This window comes from Pleurodeles waltl, chromosome 4_1 (assembly GCF_031143425.1).
Source record: "Pleurodeles waltl isolate 20211129_DDA chromosome 4_1, aPleWal1.hap1.20221129, whole genome shotgun sequence".
NCBI lineage: Eukaryota > Metazoa > Chordata > Amphibia > Caudata > Salamandridae > Pleurodeles > Pleurodeles waltl.
This window is the reverse complement of record NC_090442.1, coordinates 1002189699-1002202998: the sequence shown is the minus strand read 5'-3', so window position 1 is coordinate 1002202998 and position 13300 is coordinate 1002189699. Positions and strand designations below refer to the sequence as shown.

Sequence of the window (13300 nt, the reverse complement as noted above, 5' to 3'; positions counted from 1 at the left end):
TCTTGATCCGGAGCTGGGCGAAAACACAACCGAACCCAACAGCGGAAGAAAAGAGATAACAATGGAGTTGAAGCTCATGAGCAGTACCAGCAAGAGGAGGAGTCACTATACCTTGTGACTCGGAAGACTTTTCGAAGAAAAACAACCTGCAACCTTCCAGACTCAAAACTAGATGTCAGAAGTATGAAGAGCATGTGTATCTACAGCCACACGTCATCAAACATTATGTTCGTGAAGCTGTAACAAAATAATAAATGAAGAGTGAGACAACAATTATAGGAAAATTATTTAAAGGGATAAAATACCACCTGCTGTAGATTATCGGAATATTGCAAGTCAATGAGGAGTTCAACAACCATATAGAGGAACGAGGCAAAAAGGCAGAGTTCCTTTATATGATTATGGAGGTCCGAGGTGACTTACAATATCCTTATAATGTACACAAGGGGTTACCTTATCCCATATAATACATGGTCTCATCATCACCCTTCCCACAAACCATTTAAAATCTTGGGTTTAGCTCTTTCATATGAAAGAGCGAGCATGTTTGCAAACATGAAGAATACAAATAAAACCTCTAGTGCAAAATTAAACACATCACAAACTGTTAGATATTTGTTGCAAACAGATATTAGAAACATTTCAATACAAGTCTGCTTTAATAAAAAAAAAAAAAACTGCAGTCGCTCGGAATGTGCAGAATATGTAGGAACATGCAGAAAGATTCTATTTTTTCCTCTGAGGAGTGCAAAAAATAAACTTATTCTCTCTGCTTGCATTGTAAGCGATTAAAACAGAGCAGAAGAAAAAAAAGCTCTGTCATCTTTTCTTTATGAATGGTGACTGAGCGCATCACAAGTCGCCAATTATAAGGAAATTAGAGACGGGCGTTTATACAAGGATTGCAGAATCCCATATAATATACAAGGGTACATTCCACAGATTTCCCAGAAGGGAAGCAGCATATATTAAACTTCTTGAAAATATGGCTTATTTCATGGTAAGACATGTGAATAGGTACAAGCAGATGTGAATCAGTAAGAAACAGGAGGTAGTAAATAAAGATTAGATAATACGTTCAAATATAAAATATCTGAACAACAAAAAAAAGCATTTGAAATAGAGAACGCCTTACAAAAATATTTATAGGAAAGCCAACATATAGATACCCACACCAATCTCAATCACTTGTGTTACAAGGAGACGAATAGACAGAAATTTTTTAAAAAATAACAGTTTCTCCCATGTCTTGTCTCTCAGGTGTGTGAAACTGAAGCATATTTTCCTTCCACTGTAAGTAAATACAACAACGTTCATTTGGCAGGCCCATGACCAATCTTGTCTTTGCAACAAAGGCTAGGTATTAGTGTACAAAAAAGATCATTACCTTTAATACTGTATCAAGAGGATCTCCAGAGTCAGGCCTTATTATCAAAGGTGCATCTGCACTTCTAGATTCAATTAAATGCCTCAGGTCTTCACCCCAAATCTTTTCACATGCATTATAAATGTCATAGCTATCGCTGACCACGGACACTGGCACTGATGAAAACTGTGTCACAATGTGTTCGAAGGCATCCTTTTCATGATCTTTTCCCCAGGCTGTAATAGTGCTAAAAGAGCAAATGTGCATATCAAAACAAACATAAAATGGAGCATATTTATTTCACAATCTCAAATACAATTTTTTGTGACAGACCATACCTCAATGTTCATATGCCACTTACGGGGGAGACTTTATTCAAGCCACAAGGCGTCATATTACATAACAAATCATAAACCTATATGGCGGCCAATATAATGCAAACCTAAGCTGTAATGCCAAGCACCCACAATAAAACAGCAATGTGTATATGCAAAAAACACGTAGAAGCTTAAAATACTAGAGCTCTATCATGCAATCCACCTAATGCGGATTGGGTGAGGCCTAGACATTACCTGTGATGATGAGCTAGCGGTCTGAACAGTCCAGGGGGCATATCAGGCTGGGTGCGAGCCAGCAGCCGAAAAAAAGCCAAGGGGAAGTGGGAGAAGGGGGGTTCTGCTGATGAGGACAGAGGAAAAGGAAGATTTTTTTTTTTTAAATAAATAAAAAAAAATAACCTTACCTTTGTCGCAGTTCCCGCCGACTCCCGATGCCTCACTCCTCTTCTGGTGTCCCAGCATTCACTGTGACAGCAGCACAGGCTCCTCAGCAATCCTGGTGCTGCTTTCATGCAAAACCTAGCATGAAAGCAGCGTCAGGATTGGTCTGAGTGGAAGTGACTGCCACTCCTGACACAGCCCTGGGATCAGTGTAGTTTCTCCAGCCCGGTTGTTAAACACAACCAAGCTGGAGAAATTCAAGTGCGCACATGTGTTTGGCTGGCCAGAGACGGCCGGCCACGTGGCCGGCCAGCCAAACACACATGCGCACTTAGGTGCACTCTCTCCTCATCCCACCTCCCATGGCACAGCCCCGCCTCTCTCTGTACTGCTAGCTGAGTGTAGTGTAACTATTGTTTTATTTTTCATTTCCTGGCTCTTGGCGAAGGGAACGACACTCTTCCGCCATTGCAGGGGAGCTGCCCCTGGTACAAGCAGGTGTGAAATGTATACATCATCCATGAGGATGTTGGGCTGTTAGTATATCTTTGTGCACTGGAGTTCAGGCAAAATGTCTTACCATTTCCCCTAAAGGGTTTCCTTGATGCTGGAGGCAACTAAGTTAGCCCAGACATCCAGCAATACCATTCTCAGCCATCTTGATTTTCTGTCTCGAGATACTCCAACGTGACTAGCTCTAATACTACAACAGATTGGAAGAAAGCTTGCTGTGCAAAATAGTCACACTGTACACATATTTTGTTTGGAATTTCAAAAAAATCCAATGTTTTTAGCTCTGATGACCCGGCTCTTTGGATTGTTGGTGTGATCAAGTTCCCAAATAACAGTGAAAATACACTGGGACTCTAAGTTGCTTCTATTAAAGATGGCATCCCGAGAAACTGAGCAAGGATGGTATGGTTTCTCTCATTCCTGACAAACCATGACAAGCACTGGTATTAGAAGACAGTTGTCTGGATAAAAGGAGCATCTCTGCAGCTTAAATATGTTTTGGTCTCTTGCGCAAACAGGTTCAAGGCCCAAAGCAAGCAAGCAGCTGAAGGCCCAAAGCAAGTGGAAGGTGCTTCACCATTTATACATGCTAGAGTAGGTTATAAAAGTAACACAAGACGTTCTTTTGGGAGTGCTAACACATGGAGATCTGGAATTGTCGGCCAAGTCCGGAAGCGGACAGATTAATCTAGTTTTATACAAGCTTGAATGAAATCCGGATATTATGGAGGTGATATGACAAACGTACAGACATAGACCACAAAGGAGCTGGGGATACAGTTTAATGGACAGGGCTATTCAGTAGGTTTTATTGTGTTAAATAATTTACCAATAGACTATGGGCCTCATTTTGAGTCGCACTGTAATTCTCATTCTAGAGCAATCAAGCCTATAAACTATACAGGAAAAATACACATTTGTTACTTTACCCCTTCATATTTCGCCAGGAAAAACATGTTGTAATGTGAACAGGAAAAGATGTTGGAAAAGAGGGGCAATCTGCAGTATTGGGTAGGCAAAACCTCAATACCACAGGTTCCCTCCAATTCCAAGCACAAACATTCAGAATGACGTACTAGTACTACATAGTTAATATTGCAGCCTGTGGTGCCAGTTTTTTTTCACCAGAGTGGGATTACCATACCTAAAATGGTAAGTAGCCCCACTGTTGATAGGTTTGGCGGACATTTCAATTCAAGTACCTTTTGGGTATGCCAGCATCCCATTGCAGAATCTGAGGCACAAGTATCTTGTATAAGCGGAAGATGATTTGAACACATGGAGTAGTAAGTCCCCTATGAGGGGTGTTGAGAATAGCCTGTCATTTAGGTGAAACAAACAAAGCTTAATGTTTTCAGTGTGTGCCTGGACCTGGAGGCATGAATTCAGAGGCATTTATTTTTGCAACAAGGGCCAAAGAAATGTGATTTACCTTTATTTCGCTTGACAGAGTGATTCTGGTAAAAATTCCCAAGTGCTACCTGGATGGTGGTGTACAAAGAACACTGTCCCTCACAATCGTCTGGCAAGAGCTTTTAAGGTTAAAAAACAAAAGCACACACCAGATGCTTTGCTTCTTATGATCATGAACACCCTCCGCTGAGCTGCACTCAGTTCTAACTTGGTCATGACAGGCTACGTTCAGACATCGCCTTTACCAGTGCTTTAAACTGAAATAAAGTGCAGTACCTGCTTGCTCCAGAGAAGTGTTGGTACTCTCACACTAAATGTATTTCATCAGTTTTGAGAAGTGCAGACACTCTCCTTTTGAAATTACAGAAGTGCAGGCATTCAGTACCAGAGACTACCTGCCCATTTAAAGCACTGGCCTTTACCTTTAATAATCAGGGATGCATTTTTAGACCCAATTTCATTTTTCGTTTCAAGCACGCACAAGCGCTCTAGACCATGATGTAATCTCTATGTGGGCTTCTAACCACGCTCATCACTTTCATTAGCTCGTAGGCTTGGCTTTTAAAATTTGATTGATTCCATTTAGGAAAGGCTTGCAAACGTCATGCCGTTTCCAGTGTGTAGCCCTCCTCGAGCGCACCAGTAAACTACGGAAAACATACGAGGCTCCGTGTTTTCAGGGTTTTTGGACTACTTTATCTTTTCAGCGCGATCTCACTAGGCAGAAGTCGGGCGCTTTGCATGTCATGATGACCATCGGCTCACATATGTGAAACTGTTTTACTTTTTAGTATTAGTTCATGTGGCAAGAAATGCCTGGTTAGGAGTTTACAACGCTAATAGCTCGGACGCGAGCCCCGTTGCATTGCAAATGCTCGTTTGTCTTCTGACCACCCAATAGCCACTTTTACAGTCATGGCCCCGATCGGACAAGAGCAAGTGGGAAACCGGATGTATAAAAACACCACATTGATGGATTAAATATCAGCGGGCCTTTCATGAAACACTCTGCAGTTGGAGATATATAGCAAGTGAAATGCTACGCTTAGCTGGGGAATATGGAAAACCTAGTGACTAACACTGGTAGGCAGCTCCTTTTCTCTACCTAGTGCAAACATAAAAATAACATTGAAAGGGGATCCTTGTGTGGTTAAGGTGGTATGCAAGATTTCTGATCCCGGACTGGGAGGATGTCCTGGAAAGTCCGACACATACTCCGGGGCCCTGCAATTGCTCTGTGCTCCAGTGTGTTGCTTTGCATAGGCAAGGCTAACTGGACCGGGGGACAGCAGACCTGAAGCAGAAGTTGCGCAGAACACAGCTGAAGATGTCAGGCGTATACTGGCAGTTTCCTGTCATGGAACGGATGGAGCTGTTAATCCGGTCTCACTTATAATAGAAACCCGCCTCCTTTTCTCTTTGGCAGGTCTGGCTGGCAGGGAGCAGAGCCTCGTACCATGGATCTTCTACAGCAAGTTCAGAAGCCATCATTTAGCTTATTCTATGGCAATTAATGGAGTGATGTTCCATAACTCTGCCCCATCAAAACTAAAGGCAATGGCCACCTGCAACATACGCTCTGTGCTGGTGGCTGATGTGGGCTGGCATGTGGGTGGGAGGCTGAATCGGTCTGGATATGTCACAGTGCTCTTTAGGGTACGGAGGTTCCACTCAAGTCTGCGGGTATGAACAGAGTATCAGCACTGCAGTGGAAAGAGGTGGGATATAAAAGTGCAAGAAAAAAGGTACCAGGCAGACGCTAAGGAGCAGTCCCAGGACTGTGAAAGGTCCCTCGGCATAACCTGTAGTCTTCTTTGGAGGGAAGAGGTAACTAAATCCTGCCATCTTTGGGATGAATATCACATGAAATAGTTTAAGGAGTCGTCAAGAAGCTACTGAAACTCGTGAAATATTTTTGTGGACGAATGCAAAGTTCAAAAGCAGAACTGCGAGCAAAGCAAACCACCAGTATTAAAAGAAAATATTAAGGGTTTCAGTTTACAAATAGTTACGCCGTAAAATAAGGCTTGCGCTAATTTCCCGGAATAACACACACACGGGCTTGAAGGGAGGAGAGTGGACTGTATTGGCGGGGGTGAAATAATGTCAGTATAAAAAAATAATACATGTGAGGCTAAACATCAAAATCCCCCCCTCCCCACTGCAAGTCGAAGGGGAGAGATCTTTCAATTCATCGATTAATTTCAACAACTTTCTTTAAAAAAAAAAAAAAGAGAGATTTTACAGTGTGCCAAATAGTCACTGGTTATGTATTGCAGGACTTAGGGAGTAATATTTAGTGTACAGGGTTGATTTGTGGACTGCTGACCGTCCTGCTGTTTTCACCAAGATGTTATTATGCTCGATTAGATGGCTGTAGCAAAGCCAGACTGCTGTTGTGTTTTCTGCAGTGCTAGAGGGGGTCAGATCTCGAAACTGAATGGGGTTCCTTGCCTGGGACTATCCCTGTTCCATGTGTGGCACCAGCTAAACTGCTCTAGATAGTGCTGTCCCTTATAGTCAGCCTGGACCATACCACCTGCCTGTTGTGTTCAAGTTGGTCTAGGCAGCCTCTGCCCAAGAACTCCCCACCGCACAAACCTAAAAAGCTTCAAGACAGCCAAACTGACTTCGAAATGTTGCTTTCTGAAAAGCCTGAACCTGTTGCTGAACTGCAAGCACCATTTTCTGCTTAGCTTTAAACATCTCTTTTGAGCCATTCTTAATCGGAAATGTAACTGCTGATGCTGCTGGGAGCCCTCAGCAGCCTAACGTTAGCAGGTGGTTTTCCACTTGGTCAGAGTACCTTTCTGGGGCTGTGTTCTGAGAATTCCAACAATCCCTCATCTGGGCAGAACGGCAGCAAACTGTTTCTTGATATCATATTTATTTTGCCCCAGTAAGGCGTCATATTTTAATAAGGTCTAAAATTGCAAAGCATATCCATAAGGTGCTGTCTGAGCAGAGTGGAGATGGTTTTAACCATAGAACATCTATCTGTTCAATATACAGGACAAGTAGGTTCGCCTGTCAGCCACCTCTGTTGTGGACTTCCTCACAGGACTGCCTCCTAGTCGCCTTGTTAATCTGGAGAGGGATGTTCTCAGTCAGGAAATGAGAGAAGACTGGGATGAACTCCTCAAAGGCCACGAGACTTCCAGGTCTTTGCCACCAGTTGGAGTAAAATCCTGTCAGAAGTTTATTATTTATTTCGCCCAAATGATTCAAGAAATCCAACGCTGTGACTATTTTCTTAGAGTTCTGGGCTACCAAAGGCAAAGACTGAATTGGCTTTGGTGTGTGAAAAGCTGTGGAGTAAGAATTCAAACTAAAGGGAGGTCATCAAGTCACCATTGCAGTAACACTAGCCAGAGGTGAAGGTCGTTGGGAAAAAACAAACTAAAAAAGATCTAACAGACAAGTGGGCAACAAACTCCATAGACCAAACACTATAGTTAGGCCTACTACAAAAATCATCAACATGCAGATTTGTGGAAAAGGTTTTCATTTGCAAGCAGCCATTTTGGAAAAATACAGCGAACAGTTTTGAAGTGAGCTACTACAAAGGTAGCAGTTCTGCTGTTGTTGCACAACCACAACAAGTAATTCACTGAAATTTGAGTGATTTTCTTCGATTCCTTTCGAGCAATCAACATCAGAAAAGTATTTGCCAATAGGGCATCAATATTATGGGGAAAAATACAATTCTTTATTTTCATTCCAAAGCTGCTTCCGTTAGAACAACTTGTTCTTTTCTGTAAAACATGGCCATAATTTAACAACCGAACCCATATTTTAACAATATTTTTCACGTAATTTGAACTTTCTATCCAAGGCAACCGTTGTAAAGATTTCAAGAACTTCCCAAATTTCACTGGGGAAAACTTTGCAAATTCACACACTCATAAAACAAAGCAATTCCTTTCCAATAGCGCCTGCATTTTTGCCGACGTGGAAATACAAAGCATGACAAAAAAAATAATCTTACGCATTTACTAAAATGAACACAGATGACAGATATCCTGCTCAAAAGTATTATGTTGCTGTTTCTAACGACTGGTACTAATGATGACACACACTGAGCCAATGGCAGCCCTGCATGTTAAGTGACGCTCGGCCTTAAAAATATCGCTGGTGGAATCAGGATTTTTACTCTCTCAAACAGCAGGAACCAGGTTGAACAAGTCGAGCGGCAAGTAAATTCTACGCTTAATCATTCAAAACTGCAGTTCTCAGAAACTGTACCTGTGTTCAGCGGCGGGGACAGAAAATCCAGGAACCGGGTCCTTTGTTCCATAATATCTTTTAATTAACCCAATTCCAGCAACCGTATCAGTTCCTTTAAAGTTCACTAAGTGAGCAGACGCCCCAATTCCAGCAGTCTTAAAACAAGAGAAAACCGTAATGTGCAACAACGTAAAACAAAACAGCATAACTAAAGCAAACAACTGATACGTTTTAATACCGGTACTTTATCGTAAAGATTTTTTAAATGGCCTTTTACGGTCACTTTAGCAATCAATGGAATGGTGCAAAATCTCAGATGTGCAATTTTTCGCTATTCAATCACATCCGGGGTAAAGCTGAACAATTGTGATATTCAAAGCACGGTTGTAAAACAGAGGTGTGCTTTCCGCTGACCATGTCGAGCAAAGCATCATTTATCCATCATGAGATTTTTCAATGTCTCCTAAGCCTGCAGATGAGATGCAACCGGCAAACACCACTTAAATACACAGCAAAGTAGAAATGTTAAGGAGAGAGATTAACATTAGGGCAAGGAAATCCTCTGGTGATATATATACAATCTCTATAGCACACGACGTTTTTCTAAGAAAAACACCAAAGAGCTCATTGCAGTTATTCAGTAGTAATCAAGCGAGGCCCACTGACTTGCTAGAGTATCAGTGAGAGATTGTTACAGGTGTTTCCTAGACACTACACTTTGGCGGTAACTGTCTTTCATAGGCGTATGCTCACTCCACTGACATTTGGTGCCTGTGACACAAAGTGGTGATGTATTGTTTAAAACATTCTGAGGTTTAGAAGTTGACTTATTTTTGAGAAGTAGACAAAGGATATCCAAAACTGTTCTTAATTTAACTAGACACCAATATATATGCATTTGAATCTATGGTATCATTTTATGATACCTAATACATATAGGGAGTCACTCTGGTGTGTGTGTGTATCTGATGTGTGTGTGTGTGTGTGTGTGTATATCAAAGTGGTTTAGGGAGGTACCGTAGAGGTTGCAATGAGTAGTAGCCTTCACAATATACAATGCACCACCATTTTGTAGTTTCTGGCTTGCTGGATGCACCTCATATTGTTCCTAAATGTTGTAAATTATGTAGCAATCTGATAGTAGAATTACTATTGTCCGATTTACAGCATTGCAGCCATATAGTGCAAGTTCTTCTCCAGAAGTTTTACTACTTTATATACACATTTTTCTCAATCTTACTGGTGAGTATATTAGGGAGTCATTCATATCCAAGTGTACACCAAGATGTCTATGTTTTATGCACCTGCTCAGTCACGGCAAGGACTTCCTGACTTTTGAAAAGTTACTCGGTCTGAGAGTTTAAGTGCTTCTGCAAGCAAAATTAGTTTCCCACCATTTGAAAGGATTGTGTTTACACTTAACAGGTGTGTTTGTTCCTCAGTACAGTTTGTCTTTCATGCAAGATTAAAATTTGGAGAATCGTCTACAGGAATGGTGGCACTTAGTAGTAGGATTTGATTTATGTCTCAACACACAAACAAAATAAGTTGAAGATTAAGTCAAACTGGCACGTTTACCTCTTGGGAAGACACTCCTCGGTAGCCAAAGTCATGCAATTTTAACTCCAGTCCGTCTAAAGTGCCAGAAGTCTCCATCAAATACTTGGCCAAAATCCTCTTCTGCTCCCTGGAGTTGGTGGCCACTGTGATCGGATACCAGGTCTGAACGAGTATCGTCTAAATGGGGTACAACAAACACTAAGGGTTCAGCATCGGGCCCAGTAACTAGAGCATTATTAATGATAAGTCACATTTAAACTGCGTCAAAAAGCACATCTAGTCTTAAAAAGCCACGCAAGGAAGTAAACAAATGTGAACCAACCTCAACCCAATTTGTAAGCCAGAAACACTCGGGATCCGTGTTTTCCACAGTGAAGAGAACGTTTCCTCTGGGAATCACGCTGCCCTCAGGAACAGCTTTCACTTCCACGGGAAGGTGGCCATCGTACTTCTAAACGAAAAAAAAACCCAACATATCCATTTAATAAAAAATAGCGAGTCTGCATGAAGGGATCCCAATTAATATACACTATACTTTTAAATGAGGAGGGAAGTTAAACAAGGAGGGGGAAAAAGACAACCGCATTTCAGAAAACAAGGTCAATTGGTGGTTAAACAAGTATTGGCATAGCTGGGCTATGCATTTTTCTTCAGTCAATAATAAAAATGTTACCGACCGCTAATGGCATTCTTCTATTGTTAGTTGTCTTCCCCAGGAGCTGAGAGATCTCAGAAAATGTAATAACAACTAAAAATAACAACTTTTTTTATATCAATCCTGGATCCCAAATACACCACTAGTAACACCCCAGAAATCAATTCTCCAAGACAAGTATTTCAGTCAGCATGTTGCAGCATAAACTTCAATGCATTCTTCTTTGAGATCCAGCCGGAGGGGCTGGACGGGCCAGTTATTGCAAGGCGATGGATAACCATGATGGAGACGTTACAGGACACGTATATCCCACTTTTGGCTCCACTACAGCATCTTCCTCCGGTCCTCGTGTATAGAATAGCAAACGGTGCCCTGTATAAGATAAGAGGGGGACAGGTCTCCAAAAGTGGTCTGGTCCCCCAGGGCGGCCACATGTGAATGACACAAGAGGATTATTAGATGTGTGCACTGTCCTCCATGTGGCTGCTCAGCACATCTCTAGCAAAAAAATATGCCTTAATGATGATATTTCCTGTAGAGTGAGCTTTGGGACACCCAAATGGAGACTGATTTACCCTTAAACAGAACATCTGTGACAATAGAAAAATCCATTTAAAAATGCAGTTTCAAGTCAACTGAGCACTGGTCACGAGCCTACTATTAGGTTCTTGTTTGTGCAAGTGAAGCCAGAAAGCAGTGTCATAGTGAGAACCATTGAAAACATGACCGATTCAAAGCTAGTGAAAAGTCAGCTCTCCAGCAATCTGTGGAACAGAAGGCCGGCTGAAGGAACTAAACAACAGCAAATTCCACAGTTGGTCAGCCATTACAGAGAAGGGATTAATCTCAGTCTCCACAGGGGAATGATTAACATTTTGGGTCTGATAGTAAAAGAATATACACACACACAAGCATGCACCATGCTCTACAAACCATCTGTGCACAGATGTGAAACTAATAGGTTTGTCCATCGGATGCAAGAGAAGCGGATGTCTTAGAGATCGGACTACACGAATGACTACTTACTTTTAGATCTGGAGTGATACACTTTTACAGCCATAAACACCCTGGCACTGAACCTTGGCAAGGTGGCCCAGCCCGCAGGTCCACTCTCCCCTCTCCTGAATATGGCCTAGTGGCTTCAGTGATGCCACGACGACTCCCTGTGTCCCTCATGATTGGGTCCTTCTGGGAACTGATACAGAAAGGTTACTTCTAAAAGTACAGCCACCACCACCCCCAATGCAGCAGCCTGGCCCAGGAAATTAAACTAACAATGACTGCCCGGGACAGTTTAATTTCCTGATTTCAAATCTGTGCTTCTTGCATGTGTCACATGGCCCATGAGGAACAATCAAGTCAAACCGAATGCTGTGTTCAGGGTCACCCCAACAAAGGGAGACGCAAAATGTGCTTAATTTGCTTTTATGTAATTACACAAAATCTCTAGCATAATTATGAGGAAGTATAATTATGAGAAATGCTAGTTAATCATTGCATGCCTACTTTTGCTGCTTTTTGTGCTCAGACGGTGTTTTAATGATGGTTTTCGAAGTACTGTAGTGTTTGTTGGACACAAGCCAAGTCTGGAGAAAACTAGAGCTCCAATTATCATTTTCTAAAAACACAACTATACTTTCTCATATTGTTTTGACCAGCAAACCAGGCCCGAAAAGGGTTAACACAAGTTTCTAATTAGCTGGCACAGACAGTATGCACGTTTCCATTTTTGGCGTTTCATACCGAAGATTCCATATAAAGATACATTTATTAAAACCGACTTCAAAAAAACGTGTTTGAAACCATGATTCCTTGATTAATCTTCACCAAGCTCTGCATGTGACATCACAAGTGGGAGGGGAAGGGGGGTCTCAAAGAGGCAATTTGCATTTATGTTTCACTGTAGTTAACAAGTGCCAGCTGTAAGGACAAATCAGGAATCTGGAATTCTTTATGTAAATTACAATGTACTCTGCACTCTAAGGATGTGACACAGGATTCCAAAGTTCTGGCGATCCTGGGCCTGACGGTGTATTTTAATGTGCCCCAAGGTCTTGAGAATGGCCTCGTCTTCGGAGTGACTAAATTCTCTTTTCCAGTCAACACCTCAGCATGTTCACAGGTACATTAAAAAAAAGAGCCACAGAGCAATAAAGAGTTTACCCACGAGGGTGGAAACCTGAAAATAATGCTAGATTATATATTTTCAAAATGTGCAACTTGGGCCCTAGACCATAAAACTGTGTGTTGTCTTTGCCAACTGCACTTGGTATTTGCAAAGTTTGTTTACCAAGGAACGTCCTTGTGCATCCGTTCTTTGCCTGTTCATGTTTCCCCTCAGAGTGGGGTCATCTCTCCAGAGCAATGGTACCTCATGGGTCCCAGTGACGTCTCTCTCTAGCTGAGAATCAGGATTTGTATGATTACTTCAGACAATCTGGTGATGTGTTCAGCAGGGGCTAGATTTCAATGGGGTGCAGATCACCTGGCTTTAAATTAAAGGGGCTGCGTGGAAAGCGAGCAGAGCACTGAAGCCATGACTTAAAGACGCAAGCACCGGCCAATCAGAGGAGCAGGTTGGGAGGACACCAGACGGAATTAAAGAGAAGCGTCCCTATTGTGAGGGGGCAAATAAGCACTGAGATTTTAAGAGCCTGGGGCAAAGCCATTAAAGAGGTTTTGCTTTTTTAAAAAGGCATCGCTTGGAGCAAGCACTATTATAAAGTTAAGAGGGCATCAATTGTAACGATTCTGCCAGTCTTTCGGATGAAGGAACATTTATCACGCTGATGATCGGAAGCACACGCATTTACTAAGAAAGTGGGAATAGCAGGGTCAGATAGAGGG

General features: G+C 42.0%; 1 protein-coding gene across 2 annotated transcripts in view; it reads right to left on the bottom strand.

Moving 5' to 3' along the window:
* Positions 1-13300, bottom strand: part of NAMPT (nicotinamide phosphoribosyltransferase) — a 189644-nt gene that overhangs the window by 75529 nt on the left and 100815 nt on the right. For both annotated transcript variants that reach the window (XM_069229847.1, XM_069229848.1), the window contains 4 exons: positions 10121-10249; positions 9817-9975; positions 8257-8393; positions 1388-1613 (listed from right to left, as the gene is read on the bottom strand). In XM_069229847.1, the coding sequence (XP_069085948.1) occupies positions 1388-1613; positions 8257-8393; positions 9817-9975; positions 10121-10249 (651 nt within the window). The remainder of the gene's footprint in view (positions 1-1387; positions 1614-8256; positions 8394-9816; positions 9976-10120; positions 10250-13300) is intronic.